At 58.1% G+C, this 25,171-nt stretch overlaps 7 protein-coding genes across 7 annotated transcripts; 4 read left to right on the top strand and 3 right to left on the bottom strand.

The window, feature by feature from the left end:
- Positions 1-75: 75 nt before the first annotated feature.
- Positions 76-414, top strand: SLS55_010116 (uncharacterized protein; the record flags this gene model as incomplete). Its single annotated transcript, XM_066781506.1, has 2 exons — positions 76-84; positions 124-414. The coding sequence occupies 2 exons, from the start codon at positions 76-78 to the stop codon at positions 412-414; spliced, it is 300 nt and encodes a 99-aa protein (XP_066628508.1).
- Positions 415-827: 413 nt separating this feature from the next.
- SLS55_010115 (uncharacterized protein) lies at positions 828-2,819 on the bottom strand (the record flags this gene model as incomplete). The annotated part of the gene is made up of 1 exon (XM_066781505.1): positions 828-2,819. The coding sequence occupies one exon, from the start codon at positions 2,817-2,819 to the stop codon at positions 828-830; it is 1,992 nt and encodes a 663-aa protein (XP_066628507.1).
- Positions 2,820-4,496: 1,677 nt separating this feature from the next.
- On the bottom strand, positions 4,497-6,436 carry SLS55_010114 (uncharacterized protein; the record flags this gene model as incomplete). The annotated part of the gene is made up of 2 exons (XM_066781504.1): positions 4,497-5,618; positions 5,711-6,436. 2 exons carry the CDS (start codon positions 6,434-6,436, stop codon positions 4,497-4,499), a joined length of 1,848 nt encoding a protein of 615 aa, XP_066628506.1.
- A 3,351-nt stretch (positions 6,437-9,787) lies between these two features.
- On the top strand, positions 9,788-11,950 carry CLB4 (B-type cyclin; the record flags this gene model as incomplete). The annotated part of the gene is made up of 3 exons (XM_066781503.1): positions 9,788-11,062; positions 11,117-11,656; positions 11,711-11,950. The coding sequence occupies 3 exons, from the start codon at positions 9,788-9,790 to the stop codon at positions 11,948-11,950; spliced, it is 2,055 nt and encodes a 684-aa protein (XP_066628505.1).
- Positions 11,951-14,874: 2,924 nt separating this feature from the next.
- YBP1 (YAP1-binding protein 1) lies at positions 14,875-16,914 on the top strand (the record flags this gene model as incomplete). Its single annotated transcript, XM_066781502.1, has 1 exon — positions 14,875-16,914. One exon carries the CDS (start codon positions 14,875-14,877, stop codon positions 16,912-16,914), a length of 2,040 nt encoding a protein of 679 aa, XP_066628504.1.
- A 4,023-nt stretch (positions 16,915-20,937) lies between these two features.
- On the top strand, positions 20,938-21,930 carry SLS55_010111 (uncharacterized protein; the record flags this gene model as incomplete). Its single annotated transcript, XM_066781501.1, has 1 exon — positions 20,938-21,930. The coding sequence occupies one exon, from the start codon at positions 20,938-20,940 to the stop codon at positions 21,928-21,930; it is 993 nt and encodes a 330-aa protein (XP_066628503.1).
- Positions 21,931-22,838: 908 nt separating this feature from the next.
- SLS55_010110 (uncharacterized protein) lies at positions 22,839-23,363 on the bottom strand (the record flags this gene model as incomplete). The annotated part of the gene is made up of 2 exons (XM_066781500.1): positions 22,839-23,238; positions 23,359-23,363. The coding sequence occupies 2 exons, from the start codon at positions 23,361-23,363 to the stop codon at positions 22,839-22,841; spliced, it is 405 nt and encodes a 134-aa protein (XP_066628502.1).
- Positions 23,364-25,171: the final 1,808 nt, after the last annotated feature.

Here is a 25,171-nt window from a genome sequence, read left to right as displayed (position 1 = left end):
TTGCCTATTCCATCTCTTTGTTGCAAGAGGGAAACGAAGTACCCGAGTTGGAATAGGAGAATCGAGACAGACACGATGCTGACAGTACACACAAGGATCACTGCCGGCTTCGGAGTCGCGAAGAGCTGGTCGGTAGGCGTCTCGCACGAGTGCGCTGGCGGGCCGGACGAGACTGTCTGTCTGTGGGTGCGAACGCCATACATCGAGTACGAGGTGCAAAACTGCGGCGTGGACAGTTGCTACGGGAGGCCTGAGCTGGAGGGCGAGTCGTTTCGGATCAAGAGTCCCAACAAGGAAGAGGAGCTGCGGCCGTACTGCGTTGTGGGAGCCGAATACTGTCGGAAGATGGGATCTCGATACTGGCAGTTTGACGGTCTAGAGGAGTATCCGTATTGGTACCCCAAGGGCAAATAGACCTTGCTGAGCTTGTCTTGCACCGAGTAGGACGCTGGTCGTCATTGCCGAGTCTTATTTCTTTAGAGCTTTTCTTCGAGCTCTGTCCGGTCTTTACTTCGGTTTCAGGTTTATATAGTCTGTGTTGGTTAGATTGCGGTCCAATGTATTTGAATAGATCTTTTTCCTCATCTCAAACGGCAGGCGTCACAATTCCGTCCACCTGATTCCGGCTCTCAACGAGTTTCAAAGTGTCCTCGCAGTCTACCCAACCCTCTTCATCACAAGCCGAGGCACCTTTCATATCAACAACAAAGTCCCCAATGTTTTATCTACAAACAGTTAAGAATTAAAACTACCAAGTGATCGGGAACTCAAAAGAGCAACCAGGGTATACATCACCACGAAACCTCCTCTACCTCTGCATCTCATATCTACGCCAAATCCCAGACCGCAATGCCCTGATAATTCCTGAACCCGTACCGATCGCTCTCCCACACTTCTCTCGTCACACCCCTCCCACTCCCCTCCGGGCCACCGTGCCACTTGTCCCCGGCACATGCCATGATTGTCTGCCCGGGGGCGCCCAGCTCGACCCTCTCGACGTCCAGCCACCAGAACCGGCCGTCCGTGTTCATCGGCAAGAACTGCTTGTTGCGGCCATCCCTACCCTGGATCGCGAGGAAAAACATGTACGGCTTGCCCTCGCCCAGCGCCTCGCCATCGAAATGCGGGCAGCGCTTCTCCCACTGGAAGCGGATGACAGGCGCCGCGGCCGGGTCCGGGTCGTATATACAAATCTGGCGCACGTCGGGGAGGAAGGCGGTCTTGCTCAGGCCGGCGGTTTGGGCGAAGCCGTAGACGTTGGCGCCGGGGGGCGCGGCGATGTACTCCTGCCAGGTGATGCTCGGCCTGCCCGGGTCGTTGCGGAAGAAGTACGCGGGGTTCTCGGGGAAGTGGCTCGCGCCGAACTCGACGTTGTCGGCGGTGAAGCACTCGGGCGAGAACTTGCGCGTGTAGGCCTGCGTGCCGCCGTCGATGTGGCCCGCGCCCCAGCAGCAGTCGATCAGCTTCCACTCGCCGCCGTCGATGCGCACCGCGTTCCACGCGTGCCCGCACGAGAAGGGCGGGATCGCCGCGCCCGCCGTCAGCGGCGAGTGCCCGAACCCCTTGCCGTGCCCGCCGACGACGACGCTTTCGAGCCCGACGGCCGTGGCGAGCGCGGCGAAGAGGCCGGCGTAGCCTTCGCAGACGGCGAGGCCGGTGGCAATGGTCGAGGCGGGCGTGCTGGGCTGGACGTTGTGATTGAAAAAGGCGGCCGCGTTGTAGTCGATGTTGTGGTGAAGCCATGTGAAAAGGGCGCGGGCTTTGTCGGTCAAAGAAGGGAAGGGGTCGGTGAGTTGGTGCGCTAGCCACGAAATGTCGTGAGACGGGATGGCTTCGCGGGGGAAGCGCGCAGCATGCGCATCTACACCACGGAAATCGCGGCACTTGAGGCAGGAGTTTGTAGCGCCAGACCTTGGCTTGCTGGCCTGGAGCGTGGCCAGGTCAGGGCGAGAGCCAAGCGGGACTGGAGGAGGCGGCGAGGCACCCGACTGTTGACCTGGCCGGCCTGAGGGCAACGGCGGCGCCTCTTCCGTGCTCTTATTCATGCCCCATTCGAGCGCTGACCGCCTGGGCTTGCGCGCCAACGCTGCATCATTTTGTGTTGTACTGGGCCGCGGCGGAAGACTTGGCCTGGACGGAAGCGCAGGCGGCGGCGCCTTAGCAGTCGAGTGAGAGCTCGAGGTCCTCCTGTTCGCGCGCACTGGGTCGTATCTTGCAAGCTCCGCATCCTTTTCTTCCTGCGTCCTCTTGGGCGGTAGCGGAGGCAGCTTTGAAGGGTCGAATGGCGGCGCCTTGACGCGATTCGACGATGCCGCAGGCTCGCTGTACAGAGTGCCTGACGTCACGCTTGTGCGACCTGAAAGTGCCGACCCCGCAGAGCGCCATGAGGCAACGGTAGATATGGACTCTTGCGACTCCTTCCGGCGCACGCTCTGCTCCGACGGGCGGCGGGGAGGCAAGGTAGGCGCATTCTGCAAGGACCTTGTCGGACGCGGTGGTAGCGAGGGCCTGGCCTCAGTCGCGGCTCCTAAGGATGGCGGGGGCAGGACACGCTTCTGCTGGGGGGTCGACTCGGCAGGAAGGTTACCAATGGACCTGGCATCGGTCGGCGCATAGCTCTGGGTCGGCAAGTTGACAGACTGGCTGCGATCATCGGCGGAAAGGCGGGGCGGAGGGTTCGCTGGCGGCGGGGGTGGAGGGCGCTTCTTGACGGGGGCGGGCTGGCCGTAGACGGGCGGAGGTCGCCCGGCTGTCTCGCTGAGGTTCAGGGCAGCAATGCGGGCCTTCAGCGAGGGCATTGGAGCTGGATCGTCGGCCATGATGGTGGTGGCGGGGCGCTACGAAGGCGCGGGCCGTTTCCGCTGCAGCGCTGCGATTGCGAATGAACGAGAGCGACGCGCTCCTGACGACGACACAGCGGGCGCAGGAGGCGATGCTAGTATAGGTCGGTGGCGAGAGGATAGTGGTACGACCTGCTGCTCCGCGGACTCCAGCTCCAGGCGGCAAGGCTGCGCCGCAAGTGCCAGCGCGAAGGATTACGAGCGCGCGTGGTAGCGCGCGAGGCTGACCACGGTTCACCAGCACAGGCGCAACCGCAGTCGTGCAACCGCAGGCAAGCTGTCGGGCAGTGCCATGGGCGGCTGCCTCTGGCGCGCGGTGCTGTGCCTGGCTGTGTCGCATTCGACCTAGGTCGGACACAACGTCCATGTCGGGGGTGCGCAGACAGCCGGCGGCCCCCAGCGTCGCCGGCGCGCATCCCATTCGCGATGACGATGTGGGCGCGGCAACGTGCAGCTCGAGCCGCGCGAGTCAGCAGGGCGTGTCCGAGCGTTTGAAGCAGGACAGCGCAGCCAGTGGGCAGCGGCGTCCGGTCGAAAAAAAGTCGGATAGAGCGGCATATCGTGAAACAGTCAACTCGGCCCCAATGCTCTTCGCCTGCCGCTGCTTCCCCGAGCCCGAGCGAAGCCTGAGGAATGCGTTGTCCCAAGGGCAGTATTCTAGACTCCGATCTCCAAGTTCTTCGGGAACGGGCCGTGGCTCCTGGCCGTCTGCTACCCTGTTGCGGATGGAACGCCGCTGAAGGCTTGTGGAGCTGGCTCCCGTTGCGCCCTGCCATTGCGCATTCACGTGCTGGGTTGAAGCCTGCGTCAGAATGCCCAACAGATGCTGGGACAGCCATTATTGCACCAGTCTGGTAGCGTCAGCAACATCCATCTAGCGCGATGCTGTGAGATCTGGATGCTGGCGGTGGCTCCGTTTCCCCGTCAAAGGTACGCGCCTTTGCCACTCTACTCCATCGTCTCCAAGCCAACCATCGCGCGCCCCTGTTGCCGTTGTAAGCCTACTTTGCCGTTCCACAGCATCCGAACCTTAATCTGCGTGCATGATCGAAAGAGGCATTTTGACCATATCGGATTTTACTTGCGCATGAGAGTTACAACATTTGCCCCCTCATCTCCAATTGCCAACACCTTGGAACCCCCATACGAACCAACACACGGCAAGAAACGGACCAAGTGAGAAGAAAAGGAAACGAACCAGCCATCCGCCACCAGCCTCCCGCCAACCGTCATATGTAGCCCACCCGTCCTCTGTTGTCATTGACCGTCATCTTCTCGGCTTCTCGCCGTACAATTTTGTCCAAACCTCGTGCAGACAAAAGTCCAGCCCGTCTGTCTCGCGACTGCGACCTGGCATTTGGAAGATCGAAGCCCGATTAAACTTTTTTCTTAAGTAAGGAATGTTGACGCGTGAAAAATAAACTCCGCCGTAACACCGTCCCGTAACCACGCTCAAACAACCGTAACCCACGGCTATAAATCACAAGACAGAAGAAAGGTAGGGAACGGATCGTCGCTGAGAAAGGAGGTTGGCGAGGTTGGCGCATCCATCCAGCCGAGCAAGTGCGCTGAAAATCAAACCGCTAGCCGCCAACGCCTGTGCCAAGAACACTGTAGACATGTCGCTGAGGAAATATACAACGCCCGGTCATGGCTTTATCTCTTGCGCTTCTTGTTCTTGTCGGCGGCTGCGGTGAGGGCGCTGTAGCCGCCCATGCCTCCCATGGCGCTGGGCGACTCGTGGAACGTAGGCGCATCGGGGATGATTTTCTTGACGGGCACGCCCATGTGGCGACCATAACGACCCTTCCGGCCGTTGCCCTCGTCCTCGCTGACACAGCCGTCATGGCCAATGCCGGCATCCTTGCAGCGCTGGCAAGGCCGCTGACGGTCGCATCCCTTCTTGCTCTTCCTGCATCGCTGGCAGCGAGGCTTGGTAGACAAGTCTTCCTCATCGGGCGCGAACGTCGGCATCGAGAGCGATGCACTCGACGTCTTGCGCGACGCGGGAGGAAGAGAAGTAGGCGAGATAGGAGCCTTTGTAACCGTCGGTGTCTTGACCTTGTTCTTGGAGCTGTGGACACGAGACTTCACCATCTTGGTAGACAGCTTGGTCACCAGCGATCCCGCGCGCTTCTTCATCACAATCGGCCTACCCATGCCGTTGTCGTCAGGAACAACCTCATCACTGTCGCCCCTGAACGATTCCCTGTCGTCGTACTCGTCACTCTCATCCGCACTGTCGTAACGGTGCAGGTCGTGGTCGTGCACATGAACCGTAGTATCAAGCGATTCCGTGTAAGCAGGGAACTCGTCGACTTCGCTGCCGTCGTCGCTGCATTCGTCCGAAGAAGCAAGCTCAGCCTTGCCGCTCAGCGCATCGTCAATGGTCGAGGTGGACTGGCGACCATGAGACGAGAAGTTTGAGGCGTCGCCAAGGCGCATGAGTTGAAGAGCGACGTCCTCATCAGAGATAACACTTCCGCCGATCGTAGGGTCAGGCGTGGGCAGAACACCACCGTAGGAGTTTCGCGGGATGCCTTGACCGGTGCCACGTGTACGCGGTCGGTGTCCGTGCGGCTGTCCGCTGGAGGTAGCGTACGGAGTTCCCATTGGGAACCCCTGCACGTATGAAACATCCCCATGGCTTTGCGGTGAAGGTAGAGGGTGCGTGTAGGAAAACGTCTGCTGGTTGGAGTAGGAATACGGCGAAGTGCCATTGTTGCTGCTGATGCGTCGCTGCGGAGAAATAGACGAGATTGACGCAGTCATGGGCACCTGAGGCGGTGCAAAAAGCGGCAATTCCTAAGTGAAACGCTCTTTGTTAGATCAGAGAGAACGTGCAAAGTATGGCGCGTCGGAAGGCTTACCGAGCTGTCGAATTTCGCACGCTTTCGTCGACCACCCTCGACGATATTATCCAAGCTGATCTCTGCACTCGCAACATTGTCTCTGCGCGAGCTTGTGACCGATCCTTCGCCCGCCTCGCTATCGCTATAGTCGCCATTGTAGTCGGGCAGACTGCCATGCGAGCTCGTCGCTCTGATCTTGAGTCCCGGGCGAGAACGAGACTTGCGGTTGGTGCTCCCGGACACACTACGACGACCGCGCTGGTTGTCGGGCGACAGACTGCGATTCCTAATCGATAGGGAGGGAGGTTGAGAGTGCAGTTGGGGAGGGAGCATTTGGAAGGGCTCGTCGAGGCGGTTCTTGCGAGGGGAGAGTGATTGGCGAGGAGTGGGATTGAAGTCATCGATGTCTTGCGGTATCCGGCGCACGAATACGGTCATGTTGTGCTCGAAGTTCTCATACCTCGCAATGAGGGTGTTGCCGTGCCGGTCCTCGAAGCTCACGCCGTAACCCTGACCGTCGTAGATGCCATGGAAGTTCTTGACGGTCGCAACAATCGATTCCGTGGTGTCGTGCGGCCATATGTTCACCCTCATCGGCAAGCGCGCGCGCGAGTGCGGCGTCTCCAACAACAGTTCAAAGCTGACATGCTTCGGCTTTGCATTGATGGTCGGTGACGGCAGAGGCCACGAGCCAACGCCCATGGGGACATCGACGGGAGAGTGAGTCTGATAGACGGAGCCCATTGTGTTTCTCGTAGCGATTGTAGAGTGCGTTCTGTCGGGTTGTTCGGGGGATGGCTGTTGGATTTCGATGGGTGTTTTGGCTTGGCGGTTGTGGTTGTGCGTGAAGTCGGTGAGCAGGCTCGATACTTCCATACCAAGTATATCAAGGCGATATATGAGGTATGGAGGCTTCCGTAGAGGTCGCCACTACTCAAATATAGATCGTGCCCGCCGAAGCTATTCGGGCAGACACCGATCCTGCCGGTGTCGCGAGGTGAAGAGGGGGTAGGTGGAGAAGCGGTCAAAGGAAGAGGGCAGCGGCCTGGACGACGGATTTCGTTAGCAATTTATATTCAAAGTAATCGCTCGGTATCCGTGAGCTGGTTGATGGTGTAGATGAGTTGCGGATCAGGGTTGCTGTCCCTGGGCTGATGGGAGGCGCCCCAGGGCGGAGCAGCAGCAGAGCCGAGTGGAAAGCCCCTCAGGAGCGATGTGCAGAATACACTGCCCTGAAGGGGCGTGATTATGGTCGCATGCAGCATATGAAAGTATTGACATACCCTAGGAGAGAGGATGAGGCGTGGGCGTGGGAGTTGAGGGCGTTCCGTGAAGCGCCGGGTCGTCGTCTGTGGCACACCGATACGTCAGTTCGGGCGGCACGATGTGGGCGAGGCAGGCAGGGCGGGCGACGAGAGAGTGAGGGCTGTATCGGATGGGCTCTGGCGAAAGCGGCTGGACACTTACGGGAGGTGTTGAGCCTTGGGGTGGGTGTTGTTGGTACAGGCTTGGGAGGTCAGTCGGAGAGGAGGATGTGTGACAGCCAGAGACGCTCGACTAGCGAGTGTCAGGCGGGCCGGATGCTCAACTTATGCGCTCAACACCGCACCACAAACCCAAGAATGCGGATTCAAACGGTAAAGTGGGCTGAATAGGGCAGAGGCGACTCGGACGGACATCAATTGCGCTTCACATGCAAGCTTATTCGGAAGTTTCCCATATAACGTGATGCGCGCCGCATACGGGGCGCTGGCGACGCAGCGGACGGCGACCCGGGGGCAGGCGCAAGTGCCAAACACCAAGCCGCCAGCCGGCCGCGGTCGCAGGGTTCAGAGGCGCAATGCTGCTCAGTGCTGTGCTGTGCGGCGCCCATGACACGGCAGCGCGGGCGGATGCGCTTCCTCAGGCCTCGCGCTGGCAGCCCTCACGGTGTCCAAAGTTGCGACTAGCCCCCAGCACAAGCACCGCAACCTGGCCGGACGACATGTAGAGCACGGGCAGCGGTAGGGCAGGTCACGGCCGCGCAGCCAGCACGCTCACGGCGGGCGCGGCGCATACCCGTGGTGCGCAGCTCTGCGAAGCCAGACTTCCCGAGCTCAGCGCAGCGGGCCAATCCGCAGCAGGGCTGCTAATGCATGCCAGACAAGCTCCGTCGCTACGAGAAACGCAGCTTGTGCTAGCGTGAGCTGCTGTTCTGCCCGCGTTGAAATACTGCTGTGCGGGGAGCGGGCATTCGTCTGGACTTCGGCGGGCTTCCATCTGCGCGAATGCGCCCTGTCTCCCGGCAGCGCGAATGTGATGCGAACAGTAATTCACGCCAGCGGTACCTGAGTTGCCTAGATCTCACGGCCTGGCGCCGCCGCCGACGACCAATGACAGCTGTTGCCGCAGATATGTTGCGGGCGCCGGGGCGGATCGCACAATCTGAGGCCGCGATGCCAGCGGCCATGCGCGCGCTCAACTGCCTCGCCGCCGGGCTGCAGAACATCGTTCTCGCCGTCGCATGCAAGCGCAGAGGGGACCGAGCGGGCCAGGGACAGGCCGGGCACGGCGCTGCGCCTCTGAAGCGGTCTTGATGGGTCTCCAGGTGGCCGCTCCACACAAGGGACTGCACGGCATGGCCACCTGCTGGACGGCCCCGGTGATTCGAGCAAACACAGCGCGCAGAGACGGCCAGAGAGCAACCCCCGGGCGAGACCGCGCTCTCGCCGCTGCGGAGCTCGCATTTCTGCAGCTGCACCGGGCAGATCGCAGCGAACGGCGCAAGACCGTCTCTCCGCGATTACGCCGGAAGGCCCTGAGAGAACAGGCGATAGTGATGCGACACGGCCCTTCTCCACAGCGTGCTGCGCAGAGCGCGGAAGCAGGCCACGCGCTCCGGGAGCTGCAGCGTCTGGACGCCTGTCTGCCGCAGCGCCCGGCCGGAGCAAGTGGAGATGGCGGGTGCTCTTCAGCGACGGCGGCATCGCGGCAGATCTGCGCACCCTACCCGCGCAGCAGAGCGCCAGAGGAACACTGGGCGCAAGCCTCGCTGCCGTCTGCTGCCGCCGCGGCCGCAGCCGGGGTCGCAGATGCTTGCCAGAAGCCGGCGCAAGCGGGAGCGCATCGCGCGAGGTTCGAATCGCTTGCAGGAGGGTGAGTTTTGGGAAAGCGGGTGCCGATTGACTTGATAGGCTGGAGTGGGGCGCACTGCTGGCACTCGACACAAGCCATCGAACGGCCCAACAGCCTGCCAGCACCCTGCGCGGCTGCGGGACAGGCACAGAACAGGCGTAGGACGCGCGCAAGACAGTCGCAGGACGGCGTGCTGGCGATGCGGCGTGGTCGCAAATGTCGAAGGGGGCGCGTGCTAGGTCACGTTTCCGCGCGCCGTTGACGCATCACCCGGCGCGCGCCCTGCGCCAGGCGGGCGCCAACGCGGGGCTTGCACCGGCGGGCAGCCGCGGGCGCGGGCAGGCCAAGAAGCCGGCGGGCGGCAGCGGGGGGGCATGCGACACATATAGCAGCGGCAGACAATGCGCGCGACGAGCGTGGCGGCGAGTCCCGAGGGGTTCGTGTCAAAGATCGCATCTCTGGAGACGCGCGGTGGACAGTTGCGGGGTGACGACATGTCTTGGCGGCGCATGTGGGGACGTGCTAGCGACCCTTGGGTGCGTTGCGCGCTGACCGTCTTTCGGCGCTGCCGGGGCCGTTTCTCCGGCCCTCGAATCCCTGCCGCCTTCCCAACTGGCCGTTGCTGTGTTTACAAGCAGCCACGCAAAACAGTAGGCGCGCCTTTTACAGCGGTGCAAGCTCCAACGCACTCTCTTGTCCACCCTCCCCACCGCCTCATCGTCCCATTGTTCCCGCAGCACCGCCTATCCGCAAGCACTGTTAGTAGTGCTCTAGCGGCCTGACTGTGCGCAGGCCCCCAGCATCCTGCGAGATCCACTTGCGCGCGCGCGCCGCGGCACGCTGCTGGTCACCGGTTGTTTGTTGTGCCCGCGAGCTCACCGTTCCTTCGAGCGCTGAGGATCGCCGTCCCGATTCCTCTCCACCAGCACGCTCCACAACATCCTCGCCACTGCTAACAACGCATCGCTGCACCCTGCCACCATGGATGCGAAGGTACGTATTCTCAATGCTTGCCCGCTGCCACCTGCGCACCCTCCCCCAAGCATCGGCCTCAGGCTCGAGAGCATCCTCTTCCCGAGCTTCATGCACGCTGACTCGCCGGAATCTCTCCCCACTCCCGCGCCGCTCCGCCCAATGGACTTTTGCCTCAGCGAAAAGCTAATCCGGTGTCGCGAGCAGCCTCAGCGCCCGATGCGCTCCCTGCGCGTCCACAACGAGAACAGTGTGCCTGCTGCTCCCGCCGGCAAGACTATTCACCAGCGCAATAAGTCGTCGCCCGCGCTCTCGTCGCTTGCCCAGAATGCTGGCATCAAGGCTGCTGCGAAGCGTACCGCCTTCGCGGACGTTAGCAACACCGCGCGCAACACCCATCTAGCCAAGGATGACTCCGCTGTCGCCGCCAAGGGTGCTCTCGCGGTCAAGAAAGACGTGCTCGCTCCTATCCAGGAAGCACACAAGCCTGCTTCGCTTCTTCGTCCCGCCCAGCGACCGCTGTCCTCGACTGCGCAGAAGCCCGCCGTTGCCGAGTCGGTCGCGCCCAAGACCAGTGCTGCCGATGTCGCGCCCCAGCCACTCCACGCCAAGAACGTTATCTCCAAGCGTAACACGACCGTCTTCAAGGAGAACACTGCCCCTCCCGATGCCGACCCAGTCCGTCGCCGTGAGAGGAGTGACAGCGCGCCTCAGCTTTCGCCGCCTTCTGAGAAGCTTCTCAAGGTTCGAAGCATCGTCGAGGCGACCGTTGAGGAGAGCGTCACGCTTTCGCGCGAGGAATCGACTACTAGTCTCGAAACAGCCATTGCTGATGAGGAATGCCACCACATTGCCGGCCTTGATACCGACCTGCCAGAGGAAGATGCTCTGCCTGTCGCCGAGGATAAGCTCGCCGAGCTTGGCCAGAAGGAGAACGACGACGCCGAACACGAGGAGCAGGATGCGAAGGCGGAGGCCGTTGCGCTTGCTGATGCAGAGAGGTTTGAAGAGTATTGGGATGAGGAAGATGAGGAGTACTATGATGCCGATGGCTACACCGGATACACCTCGCGCTCGCTCAGGAACAGGACGGAAAACACTACCGGTGGTGTTACCGTGGTCCTGGCCCCGAGGGTTACCGCGCGCACTCGACGTGAACTAGAGGAAGCCGCGGACTTTGTCGAAGCCACCAAGACCCCCGAGGATATTGAGGATGAAGCTTGGGACACATCCATGGTCGCTGAATATGGTGACGAGATCTTCGACTACATGAGGAAGCTTGAGGTATAATATCTCGAGTGAACGTTCATTTCCATCTGATGACTAACTTGTTTGCAGGATCGCATGAGGCCTAACCCGTTCTACATGGACAATCAATCCGAGATCCAGTGGTCTATGCGTTCAGTTCTCATGGACTGGCTGGTCCAGGTACACCATAGGTTCACTCTTCTCCCTGAGACTCTCTTCCTTGCCGTCAACTATGTCGACCGCTTCCTCTCCTGCAAGGTCGTGTCCCTTGGCAAACTCCAGCTCGTTGGCGCTACCGCAATATTCGTTGCAGCGAAGTATGAAGAGATCAACTGTCCTTCCGTGTCTGAGATAGTCTACATGGTAGATGGCGGATACACCATCGATGAGATCCTCAAGGCTGAGCGTTTCATGCTCAGCATGCTCCAATTCGAGCTTGGCTGGCCCGGTCCAATGAGCTTCCTGCGTCGCATTAGCAAGGCGGATGACTACGACCTGGAGACCCGCACTCTGGCCAAGTACTTCCTTGAGATCACCATCATGGATGAGCGCTTTGTTGGATGCGTCCCGAGCTTCTTGGCCGCCGGTGCTCATTGCCTTGCCCGCTTAATGCTTAAGAAGGGTGACTGGGTAAGCATAGTCAAGTCCTAGCTCCTCTTTGGTCCTTCTGCTAACTCTGTACAGAGCAAGGCCCACGTCCACTACTCAGGATACACCTGGTCCCAACTCCGTTCGCTTGTGTCGGTCATCCTCGAGTGCAGCGAGCACCCCCAAAAGCACCATGCTGCCGTCTATGAGAAGTACGCCGATAAGCGCTACAAGCGCGCATCTCTGTTCGTGGAAGCCGAGATTCAGAAGGGCTTCCAGCTGCCTCAGCAGAACCACCGTGATAGCTATGGCACTGGATCTTGGCTTCGTAAGTGATCACGACGTTCTTCTCCAGCTGTTGCCCCGCTCAACAGCACTCGCTGTATCACAACCTTCTGTATGCTTCTGCTCCCAAGATTTGGGTAGCTTTCATTGGCATTTTGTATTTTGAAAGGGAGCCAAAGTGCTATCGATTTTGGGATCTGCTTTATTTGCCTTTTTGGAGACCAGCTGATTACACCATTCTTTCCCCAGGCTCTTCTGTTTCCGCGCTGGCGCCTTGGTATTATACCCCCGGTGGATGGGTTGCTCCCTTGATGTGTTGAACCACGATCGAGCTTGCTTCCTGAAGCTGGACACCTTGGGCATTGTCTTCTTGGACTTGCCAGGCCGGAGTTCCCTCCATCACACGCCTGTCTTCGTTTGCTGAGGCTTTTGCGGAACGATTGGATGTTCTCCAATTCTTCCTTGACTCATCACTTGAAGACTGGCTCCAACACCACTTTTCCTTTGAGGTTTTGCTGCTTTTTGTTCATTGCCCTTCATAGTCCTCGCACGTCGAACGACAAGCAGAAGTACAATCGCCACCACAAAGCAGCCACAGAAAGAGTACTTACGAAGTCACGACGAGACGATCACTTAATTCCCTTTATTTTGCTATGCCCCAAATTCCCCCTTTACGTACGGTGTGTCCCCAGCGTCTTTTCAATTTGCTGTTTCTTGCATTTTCCTATGTATAAAGGGTTGCGTCGGATAATCTGGCACTGGCGATGGATAGAAAGGGTTTACTCAACGCCGGTCTCCCTTTGATGCTGGTCACGGCGCTAATGGTGGGAGGAACTTTGCTAGGAACGGATCCGGTATGGATCCGAGAGGGAAGATTGGTGGCCTTTTTCTTTTTCTTTTCTTCGGTTTTTCTTCCCTCACACGGTTTGGGTGGATGATTGATAACGGATCGGCGGTCGGATGGTTGGTGGATCAAAAACGACGGGATTCTATTCATGTTGTGGACATGGCTGACGGTATGCGGCTCGCGTTGCAGTCGTCGGCTGGCGGTTCTTCTCGATTGCTTTGCACTCTGGGCGAAAATTTTACTTAAACTATACCCTCTTATACCTAATAGCCGTTGTGCAAGCGTGAGTCGTTGGAGGAATAGGGGCGAGCTACAGAGTCGGAACGACTTCTGTGCCGTCAATCCGGATGCATCTAATATATCTGTTTTCCCAAAATGCCAAAGGTTTTAGCACCTATGTTGTGAAGCGACGACTTTCTCCTAGGCAGCAGGTGCCCTCGTTCAAAAAGAAGACTTAGATACTGGCTATGCTCAGTCCCAAAAAGATGTCCATCTGTCTTCAGCGTTTGCCTCGTTTTCAATGAACAGGCTAGTAGGAAGCTTCTGGTTCTGAGCATACCGGTGCAACTGCTCAGGGGAGTGTTTCCTTTCCCTCTTCGTGGTTCGGATGCTATCCTACCCTATGCCCAAGAAGTTAAGATTCCAAGATTCTCAATGGCCAAAGCATTTTATTTTTCAACGACGGCTACACCTCGCCCGCCTTCCCTGGTAGAGGTATCTATCTGGCCCCTTTCCAGTCAAGCCCCATTCTCGCGCCCCTCCTGGTGCTCTTGTGAGGAACGTGTGGATGATTCATGCGCTGACACCTCTTGCAGCTTCTCCACACTGTCATCGCATGACGCGAGGTGTTTGTGAGCCCCTTTCGATTGGCATGTGTTCCTTGTTTGGTGGCTTGATTTTTCTCTAGCGTGACAAGTCCTCCTTAACTGCCAGGGGAGATGCGCCGGATGCGTTCATCGCAGGTAAGGTCGTATGCTTATGCGGCTGCCTGCGGGGAGATGAGGACTACCGAATCGCCTGTTCATGGCGCAAAGTCAGCACATGGTCATTCCATCAATGGGTCCACAATCCATCGTTCCGCCACGTACCTCTTACAAACAGCATTTCCGACTGCTTCTTGACGGTCTATACCATTGTTAGCACCTGCGCAGGGCTAAACTCGTACGAGTCCGAGCTGGAATCCTACCCTCACAACCTCCTCCTCGTTCGCATCCTCCTCAACCACATATATAGTCTCCTCGACGTCGCCAAGGACAAGGTTGCAATGGCTGTCGTATGCCTGGTAGCGCAGGACGGAAAACATCAGCACCTAGGTTGCGAGCTGGCGGTTGGGATTCGGAAACAAAAAAGCTCCAGAGGCTTGCCCCAAGCTTGGCGACTCACATGCAGACGGCCCTTGAGCTCGCGATCGCCTCGTAGCTTCACAAACACGATCTCGTCCAGGGACAGGCGCACAAGGTCGAGAGGCTCGTTCACGGGCGCACCGGCGCCAGACTCGTCAACGTCAGCCATGGTTTAGTTGTGAGGGATGGAGAGGCAGTTCGGCGCGTGAGGACGGGAGGGCCGGGGATCGAGCGGGACGGGGGTCGAGCTTGGCGGGATGTGGGACAGCAGCTGTGATGACGGCGGCGGTTGGTGTATGTCGGAGCGCCAGCCTAGGTCGCGGTGATTCGCATTGGCTCCCGTGCCGAGGTTGGGCCGCACAACGCTTGGGAGACGGCGGGGTCACCTGCTTTCGCGCTGCGGGCGGGCGGCAAAGGCCGGGCGGGCGCGTTTCGCACAGGCTTCGACTGGCCGCACGCGGTCAGACAACGCACGCTGCTGTGTTTCACTTGCCGCTACGACAGCACCTGGCTTGCCCGCAGCGTCGATGATTCGCGCGGCGCATGCGGCGCCACGTGATGCTGCCTGGGGTCGGGCGCAGCAAACGCCACGATGATGATGACGCTGCCGCGGTCTCACGGAACAACCAGACGCTTCCTTCCTCAGACCCTGTCACAGATCATTGACATCGACGTCTCCCTGCCCGCCTTGTCTCGTCCACCCACATTTCTCCGCAGCCCACGCATTCATTCCACCAGCATCCCATCCCTTACGCTCTGCGCCGACGCGATTCCACTGCCCCGCCATGAGCAGCGAAGACGACCATCCCCTCATCGCGGGGCGCCCGCCCGCGATGGACTACCTGACCTACCTCACTCTCATCGAGCACAACCTCAGCCCCGAAGTGCTGCCCGTGTTACACAGGGTCCTGCAGGACCCCGAGCTTACCTCCAACATCGGCTGGGACCTGGTGCAGCTGCTGCTCCCTCTGCTGCCTGCCTCGGAGGACTGCTTGCAGGACATCGCCCGCCTCGGCAACCCGCGCGAGGTCGTTCTCAAGGTCACCGAGGCCCTGCGACTGATCGACTTCGCCGCCATCGAGCAGGACGAGGAAGATGACGACGAGACCCTTGCGCGCGCAGCGGACAACGCCATCATCTCTGATGACGAGAGCGTCGCAGGCGAGTCTAGCGCAGATCATGCGACTTCCTCGAAGGATCCTCTCCAGATCATGCAATTCAATGCACTGCTCTCCATGCTGTCTGTGCTGCACCCACGCATCAGGACAAAGTATCCCAGCCGTTTCCTCTCTACGTCTCTGCAGGCGGTGCTGAGTGCGTACGATGAGTCGGGCCCTTATGCAGGCCAGCTCACCCCTGCCGTGACCACATTTCTTAAGACTCTGTCCGGCACGAAGCGTCCACACCTTCCGCCTAGGACGAGCAGCTTCTCCGTTTCAGGCTCGAATCGTGTTGCACCAGCGCCGGATCCGGAGGCATCCAAAGAACCGCCAGCGCCAGCAGAGGATGGTCTTCAGAAGAAACTCTTGCAATCGTTCCTTACGCACGTCTTGGAAGATTACATGAGCTCGTTCTCGGCCTTCGATGATGTTCCTGCGCTTTCTTGGTCGAGCCGCGTCCACGAAAGGTTGCACCCTGAGCGTATCATTCCGAACAAGAAGACTATTGCAGAACGCTTCAACACCGAAGAGCCGCTCGTAGCAAGAACAGGAATAGTCGGTCAACTGGCCGCACTCTCGGTCGATCTGGATATCGATACTAACGATCTTCTGGCCGCCATAAAGGACACCAACCCTGAGCCCACCGGGCTGCCCACAGAAGAGGAACCTCCTTCGGCGGCAGCAGATATTCCGCTGGCAAAGACGGGTGCACTATACCTTTTCACGGCACGAAAGATCGGAGAAGTCATTTACGGGCTCCGAACTGATGCTAAGGACCTTGCCCTTTTCCCGGACCACGCCACGGTTTTGCGCAACTTTGTTGGCTTTGAGACAGCCATGGATACCGGCCTCCACGCGGATGCTCTGGTGGACAGTCTGCTGACACTAGGCATCCTGGCGGTTGAGAAGAATCAAATTGGCGAGCCGGCAGAAGACGAGGACTTCATCAAGTACCTTCAAGTAACGTCTCTTTTGGCGGCGAACAACCCGTCGCCAACTCTTCGCTACCACGCACACTACCTCACTACGACTGTGCTGCGCTCTCACCCGTCCGACCTCGTCCGCCTCACATTCATCCGCGATACGCTAGAACATTGCCCCTACGAAAACCTCAAGGCCACAGCGGTTGGCTGGATAAAGGGGGAGACGATTGAAGCAAATCTGGCCACGCTCCAAGCAGGGCAGCAAGCAGCATCAGCTTCTTCGTCAAAACCACCGGGGCACTCGCGCACAACTTCAACCGCAACCGAAGGCGATGAATCGATTTTCGCAACTCCTGTGGCCCTAGCCACGGTTGCTCCGTTCCTCTTCCCTGAAATCACCCACGACCTCTCGGGCCCGTCCATTTCCGAAGCATGGCAGAAGTTCAAGCTCGACTTGTCATTCTACCTGGCCACGCTAAACTTCTACTACCTCCTCCTTTCAGCGAAGCCGCTGCACCAGGTGCTCGATATTCCGGGCCTGCATGAGGGCAATGATGTTGGAGGCAGCTACCTCTTTCCTCTGAGACAAGCGGTTGGCTCATTCAGGAAGTCGCTGGAGGGAGGGGAGTTGAAGGATGAGGAGGGCGATCAGGGTGCTTCGCTGGGCTTGGGGGATCTGAATGTCTTGGAGGATGTGTTGAACAGGGTGGAGAATGGCGTCAAGGCGCTAAATGGTGCGTGAAAGGTGGATCTTGAATTAGCTCAGTGATCAAGGAGGGCAAAGGCGTCGCAAATAATATGGGCAGGTCCCACGCTATTCTTACAAAACAACATCGCGAGTCGTTTTCATAGCTGCTTTTGGTCTGATATGGTGAATGATTGACGGCGAGCGATCGAGTCTCGGCAATGACCGCGTGGAAGAGCAAAGTACTGATCAAGAACATGATGTTTTTAGTTTTCAGATGCAGGACAAGCTGGGTGGATCGCAAGCCTGCTATGAACTGGCGTTTCGGGAAGTGTCATATGCCTGGGCGCAGAGGAAACAGGTTTACCACGAGTCAAGTGTCATGATGGTGGTGCTTGAAGCATTCACGTCTACTCAAAATACACACATTCACCACAAGTGACGCGGACAGAGGGACCAGATTAGCCGAGATCGACTCTTTATAAAACCTCCCTCTGCTGCCGCTCCCAAACTTTTCGCCAACCACCGCTCTTATTTGCAGCCGCCACTCAGCCTGGCCTGCTCGACAACCTCGCTTTGCGCAACAGCATCACCACAGAAGTATATCTTCCCATGGCTCCTCCCAATTCACCGAGCCACTGACGTAAACCCGCAGCACCTTCAAGATGCGCGTCAAGGTCACCTTCCTCCTCACCCTCGGCACCGTCACCGGCCTCGCCCTGAATGGTGATGCCAAGCGTGCCACGACCACCTCCAGCAGCATGGCTGCTGCCACCAGCATCACGTGCTTTACTCAGCCGTTCCTCGGCTGGATCGAACAGCAGTGCGACTGGACCACCGGCACGAACAAGACGGTAAGTCTTCACCGTTATCCATGGAGAAGGAATGTGTCCGCTGACCCGCTCTCGGGGACCGCATAGGGCGCGGGCAGGATTTCGTGCCAGGAGCCCTGCTTTGACACGGATGGCCAAAACAACGAGTATTGCAAGGAATCCGCACACTGCTACCTTAAGGACGGCGAGGACCTGGACGAGATCGGCACGTGCTATTGCCTTTGCGGCGAGCGCCATCTCTGCGAGTCCATCTAGGGCGCTTGTGTGCTAGTGATGGCATGGAAGAAACATGCGCGGGTGAGGTCGAGAGGCGCACATTGGCATTAGACAGATTAGACGGGACTTTTGTAACAGGATCATTGGGCCCGCCGTGCTTTTGGCATGCTGTGTAGCAATCAGAACACAGTTAAAGAGCCATAAAAACTGCACATATGGGCACATAAGTGAGGTGACATGTAGATTGTCTCTCAAATACACGACGAACCATGAAAGTCGCCATGAAGAGCCCCGCCAGTCCAAGACTACTCGTTGAACACAAAGACTGCGTGACAAATCACCCTCCCTCACCCGCTGAGGCCACGCGTGATGCCGACAGAGAGCCGCTAGCCGAGCTTCACTCATGGAGTCTGTGTATAAAACCGTCCCACCGCCTCTTCCCAACCTTTCCTCAACTACCACCCTTCTTGCGCCGTCACCCAGCGCAACCTCCTCGCCACACGTAGCTTTCTTCAACAGCGTCACCGCACAAGTAAGTCATTCCAAGCCCAAGCAGCTTCACTCGCCGAGTCACTGACGTAAATACGCAGCACCTTCATTCAAGATGCACGTCAAGGCCACCATCCTCCTCACCCTCAGCCTGGCCACCGGCCTCGTCACCGGCGCTCCCGCCGAGCTCTCCAAGAGCACCACTCTCACCGCCCGCGACTCATGCTATATTCAGCCGTATCTAGGCTATGTGGGTCAGAAGTGCGACTGGAAGACCGGCATTGATGAGAAGGTAAGTTTCCCATCAACCACCTCATTTGGAAAAAGACATTGTCCACTGAATGCTGCACAGGGCGCGGGTAGGATTACGTGTCGCGAGTACTGCATGCACCTGGACAGCGAGCCGGACTGCATGACGGGCGCGCGCTGCCTGGCCAAGGACGGCAACGACAAGCCGGGCGAGTGCTGGTGCCCTTGCGGTCAGCGCGAGATCTGCCCGTGATTGTAGAGCGCTGTTTGCTCGTCTACCTCGCCTTTAATCCTGTGAGATGATGGAAACTGGACATTTGGAAAGATGTGTGGGAAAGAGAAGTTCTGAGTCCTTGTGGGTACAAGATTGACGTTCAGGATGGATGGGGTCAGGGCGACATGGCATGGTACTGCGACGATTGGGGACTATACTTCGAAGTACGGATAGCCATGATCAGCTTTGGCTTCACCTCGAACCTGTTGCTCACATGAATGTACCCTACTTTTTGGGATCAGTGAAACCCTGCAGTAAGAAAGCTGGAGAGAACATCTTGGAAATACTTTCAACTGTCTGATCGGACCTCGTACCATTTGCTCTGCTTGACGCTATCGCATGTCTAGAGCCATGACTCGTACATACTAGCCAGCTCTACTTGGACAGGCTACCGCTCTCGGGACCACACCGTTATGACGAGCGAGCTGAACCGCAGCCTGTCGAATCGTCGAGGATTGTTCGTCTGGTTCCGATCCCCCGGGAGATTGTGGCTGTTGAGAATGCGGGATTTATGGGTTGCTTGGGGCTGTGTCGTTGAGCGGCTACAGCTCCTTCGCGCAGCCGATGGCTAGCGTGGATCTGTCTTTTGCTCATGTCATGGGTAGTTGAAGCCATCGTCCGGACGTGTATGTAGAATTAAGATTGTACGTGGACGTCGACGCTTCAAAGCGAGGATTCGGAGCTTTGCTCTACCATGTGAAAGGAGAGCCGGAACCAGACGTCCAGAATGGCAAGGTCCAGCCATAGGCCGATGAACTCATACAACCAATAGCGTTCCTATCGCGAGTCTTGAAATCAGCGGAGACACGATACTGGCCGACGGAGTTAGAGGTCGCCGGCATCGTCTGGGTACTGCGGAAGGCGAAGCATATGCTTTATGCCGGATTAAGCAAAAGTACCTACTTCTTTACTGACCACCATGCAGCCACTTTCATCGCGCAGCACTACAATCTGCAGACCACCTCAGCCACGGATAAGATGAACCTGATAAAAATTCTACATACACGTCCGGACGATGGCTTCAACTACCTACGTATTTTTTTTTCCTCTAAGAATGAGCTAAGGCATAGATACGCCATGTTCTGTTATTCTTCGCGCTAGCCATCGGCTGCGAGAGGGGGCTGTATCTGCGTCCACGCATTGGGAGCGCGAATGGTGTGACAGCAAGCCTATCCCGAGTGGGTCACTTTGGAAGGAAGCACACTTGAATCTTCGGGTAGTCGAGGGGTCAATCTGGCATCCTTCGTAGTCTAAATATCAGCAATATAAGATACACAAAATAGCTACGTCGAGATTCGGCAACTCCAGCACAAATTAATTGGTAAAACTAGTCTCTTTGGCCTAATATCCACATTGTATCCCTGTCTTAAGATAGCAGGGATCATCTATTGAGCACATATGGACTTTAAGCTGCTTCTTTACGCCGAGTCGCCACGCGCAGGCAACTGAGTCGGCTACCTGCTCAGCCTCATGACTTCGCTGGGGTGATCGTCCATGATAGTTACGCGCGCGCTTCCGTCCCAAGGCACAATTGCATATCTCTAGCGATCATATCTAAGCGAGTGGGGAGCGCCTTGCCAACGTTGCGGCACAGACTGTCTCAACCAATGAGATATCCCAGTCGTGTGGCGCATGCGGTGGCGCATGCGCATCGTCGTCTCCACACCACACTTCAGCTCCATGGACGCATGACGAAGCCGTGAGGCACGGTAAGGCAGCAGTCTTGCTGTGCAGCGGGTAGTGCGCGCCTGGGGGAATGCTTAAAAAGAAGAGTTCGAGATGATGGATGGGACTTTCACTTCATCATCCATCGGACAACAACCGACGAACCACCTACATTCCCACCTACTGAGACCCTACCTCGAGAGAGAACTCTGCAACGCTTACACAAGGACCTCTTATTCTCGAGCATCAAGCGCCATCGGTATGGGTCCATCCTCCACTAATTCTTTTCCACCAACGAGAACTGATCCATCTCCAAAGAACACTACCCAACAAACACACCTCCTATCCGAAAAGATGCCGTTCTGCCACCTCTGCCAAAAGGTCTTCCGCACCGAGGAGGCCCTGCTCCAGCACCGCGGCGACTCCCCCACGCACAAGCAAACCGACTGCACGCTCTGCACCAAGACGTTCCCCACAGCCGAAGCCCTCGCCCAGCACACTCGCGACTCGCCCGCCCACAAGGCCCCACCCACCACCACCATCTGCACCCCATGCAACCGCGCCTTCACCAGCGCCGACGCCCTCGCCGCACACATCCAAGACTCGCCCCTTCACAAACCCCGCAGCACCAGCACCGCCGCCGGCGTCGACATCGCCACCCCCTCCTCCTCCTTCCCCCCTTCCTCCATCACCACCAACCCGGCGGGCGAGAACACCCACCAGCCCCTGGGATACCCGCTCTCCGCCCTGCCCCATCCGACGACGATGATGACGCCGACGCCGGCGCCGACGACGACGACTTCGAAGACGACGAGGACGACACTTCCCTGCACCCTCTGCGCCCGCAGCAAGTTCGCCTCTCCCGCCGCCCTCGCCCAGCACATGCGTGATGCGCCAGCGCACGGCGGATACGGCCACCGATACGGCAACCAGTACGCGGGCAAGGCTGGTGGGTTGGCGGCGGCGGCGGCGGCGGAGGGAGATGGCGGTGCTGGTATGACTAGCAGCAGCAGCGAGCGGTGTGATAGTTTGCTGGGCGCCAGGGACGATGGTGGTTACGAGGAAGAGGAGGAGGAGGAGGAAAGTGGTGGGGCTGGTGCTGGCGGCGGGTACTGCGATAGCGGGATCGGTGGGGTGAGTGTTGGGGAGTCGGCGTCGGAAATGGGGCTGCGGCAGGAGGGAGTGCGCCGGGTGGGAGGAGGAGGGCGTCGCGTGGAGAAGGGGGTCGGACGGGTGCTTCTCGAGGGGCTGGAGGCGATCAAGGATGAGGATGGGGAGGAGGAGGAGGAGGAGGAGGAGGTGAAGTTGTTGGTTAAGCTGTTGTTGAGGAGGTTGCGTCTGGTTTGAGACTGCTTGTGGTTTCTGGAAGAGTTGGTTGGTGTTGCGACTTATTGTGGATACTCATCTTGATACGCACATAGATCTCCTAGCTCCTTTGTGTTTCCGATGCTCTTAGTCATTCTTATCCTATCATCTTTATGTCGTACTTATGACAAGGTGGCATGCCCCCACGCCGGCGTCGCTCATTGATCCCGTAGGAGATATCAACAACCCATTCGAAAGGCAATGAAAAAGCTCATAAACTACTCTACTCCAAGGCCATCTATACCATGGAACCGTAAACACCATAATCAATCCTGACATTCGTGGTCCTCATGATTCCTCCTCCCAGCGCTTCCGGACCCGATATGCTCATCCCCCGGCCTCCAATCTCCCTATCAATCCTCCGTATGCTATTCCCGTCATCATCATCATCACCACCAACCACCCGTCCATCCACCGTGGACGACGGAAACGCCTTCGCCTCTCCACCCCCCATCACAACCGCCACCTTCCCCCCTCCCGCAAACCCCACCAACTCAACACCCTCGCTCCCTTCCTCCGCCCACTTGCCTCCGCGGCCAGCAACAACACCACTCCGCGAGCAAGACGACTCCTCCGACCCGCCCCCACCGGAGACGTAATACAGCTTCGACAGCAGCCCGCCGAGCGGCCAGAAGCGGGCGAGCAGCGGCTTGGCGCAGGGCAGGCAGCCAGCGACGATGCCGACCTGCGTCTCGACGACGGACCACGTCGTCAGCGCGCGGCTGTCCCACAAAAAGTCGCCGCGGCTGCGACCGTACGCGGGAAGGGCCGCGGCGCGAGCCACGGCGGCGCCGGTGGCGATCAGCCCGACGCCGAGGAGGAGGAGGAGCGAGAGCTTCTTGCGGACGGACATTTGGAGTGGGTAGATGAGGGGGATCTGGGGTGGGTGGTCAGTGGTGGTGGGGGTTGGTTTTGTTGTTGTTGGATTTACGTACCGGGATGAGGACGGCAAAGGCGAAGTCGGTGATGATGTTGATGATGCTGTTGGTGTAGGTCAGGCCGTGCAGGACCTCGACGCGCCAGCACGTCGTCTTGACCGTCGGGTCCCAGATGACGCGCAGGTCCTTGCATTGCAGGACGAGCGTGACGAAGCAGGCGACGGTGTAGACGGCCAGGACGGCCATGATCCACGCGATCAGGCCGCGGTACTTGGCCCGGCCGGTGATGCGCAGGAGGAAGAAGCCGACGGACTCTTTGACGAACAGCGCGGTGAAGAGGTAGAAGGGCTGCGAGAGGAAGTTGAGGTACATGCCCTTGCTGAAGACGTCCGGATCGATGTACTGCCGGTGTCTAGGGGCCGTCAGTCTACAGCAGTGTGGCGGACGCTTTGTCACGGACCTTCCCCCTCCGTTCTCCACTTCCAAAACCACGATAACCATCCCAATGATGCTGAGCACCGCAGCTATGCACATCATGCAGTCCTGGTCAGATGTCAGTCCGTGGTGTTCAACGCGCCCGTTGCAAACTCACATCCCATCCAATGTTGCGACTCATCCGAATGCGGACGTAAAGACGGAGCGCCAGGGCAGCAACACTTCCGAGCAGAGTCATGCCAACGGTGACTCCCAAAATCAAAGGCCCAGCATTGTCGTCCGGCGGAATGGGGCCTGCCTGCTGTGGCGCAGCCATGGCTGACGAACTGTCGTCCTGCGTGTAGATGAGTTGACGTCCAATAACGAAGCGGTGGTCACAGCTCCGAACAAGCGCAGGGTATATCTATAACAGAATGCGTTTCCTGTCTTCCGCCACAAAGCCATACAGAGGGCTGCGCTAACCGACTGACAGCGGAGCGCTCCAGCCGGTTCGCTGGTTGACTGGCGCGCGGTTGGAGCACCATTACGCGATTCGGCTCGCTTAGCGTCAATGGTGTGAAGATGGGCGGACGGCGCTGACCGTGAACCAGAGATGAAGGGAGAATCCCTTGACAATAACGATGTTTGGTGGTGCGGCGCGCGTAATCGATCCTGGTCAGTGATGATCACATTATTATTGTTATCCTCCTATCCTCCTTGGAATGCCGCCTCGCAGTGGGAGTAGCAAGACCAATGTCGTGAGCACCGTGGAACCAGAAGACTACGCACGTGTTTCTTTCCTTCTCGCATGAGAATGACCAGAGTAAGCTTTCGCCTCTTCACAAACCGAGTACTACTGTTCGTACCAGTATCACAAGCGTTGTCGATTCCTCTGGAGCGGCGGGAAGGACTGCGGTAGGCGGCTCGTCGGTGGACAATTCGATCGTCGCCGTCAGGTGGTCTTGCTACTCGCCAATCAGATTTCATCACATTCCGCATTCAGCTTTCGCAGTAAACTTCGATCGTCTCTTTCAGAAATGGCGGCTTCCACGGCCCGCCGCAGGGGATTTGTGCCATAGCGCATCCGGAACGGTATAAGTGTGGCACAGCTGCTGCTCTGGCCAGCTCCGCTCCGCCATCAACATTACCAAACAGGCGCCATGGCTGATGAATGAATGATAATGGAATGCGATCCGGCCTTTACATGGAAGCGAGGACTACGCCCGAAACAGCCAAAGCAAAGCTGAGTAATGGCACTAGCTTCTAGAGTGAGATGGCTGAAGCGGTTGAGTAGCCTTAGAAGGATGGAGAATTGAACAGTACGTACGAGATACTTGGATGTATAAAAGGCGATATTGATAAAACACTATACGCTACACGGTGTTACTGCAGCCCGTAGCAGGAAACCGATGGCCGAAAAATAGGACCGATACATGCCAACGAGACATTTGAGAGTGCTAGAACTAGAATAAACCCAAGTGTGCGAGAAAAGTGTGTAAAGCTGACTCGCAGAGAAACAAACTACGATGTTGCGATAATGCGGTCGTGGAAACAACGGGGGAGGCCATCTTCGTCGTTCCCGCGGAGGACGATACGTCCATGTTCGTTCAAGTGACGATGAAAGTTCGCCTTTACGAACAATCTTACCGGCCGCGTCTGATATTGGTAGTATTTAACATCTCCATAGCACCCGAGGCAATACGATCCCCACTCAACTTCCTTGGAGATGGGGTCAAATGCCGGCATGCGAACGCACGCGAACTCCGCGTGCTCTATCGGGTATTCCCGGCAGATGTTCACCATTGTATTCTGGCCCCGTCTGATTTGTGCATTCCGAAGCGATTGGCGATCTAGTATGTAGAGACAGGAGGAAATGGTGTGTCCACAGAAGGGATACGGTAAAATCCGCATCCTGGGAATACGGGAAACAT

This window comes from Diplodia seriata (genome assembly GCF_021436955.1).
Source record: "Diplodia seriata strain FDS-637 chromosome Unknown scaffold_11, whole genome shotgun sequence".
In the NCBI taxonomy this organism is placed as follows: Eukaryota; Fungi; Ascomycota; class Dothideomycetes; order Botryosphaeriales; family Botryosphaeriaceae; genus Diplodia; species Diplodia seriata.
This window is presented reverse-complemented; position numbering and strand designations above follow the sequence as displayed.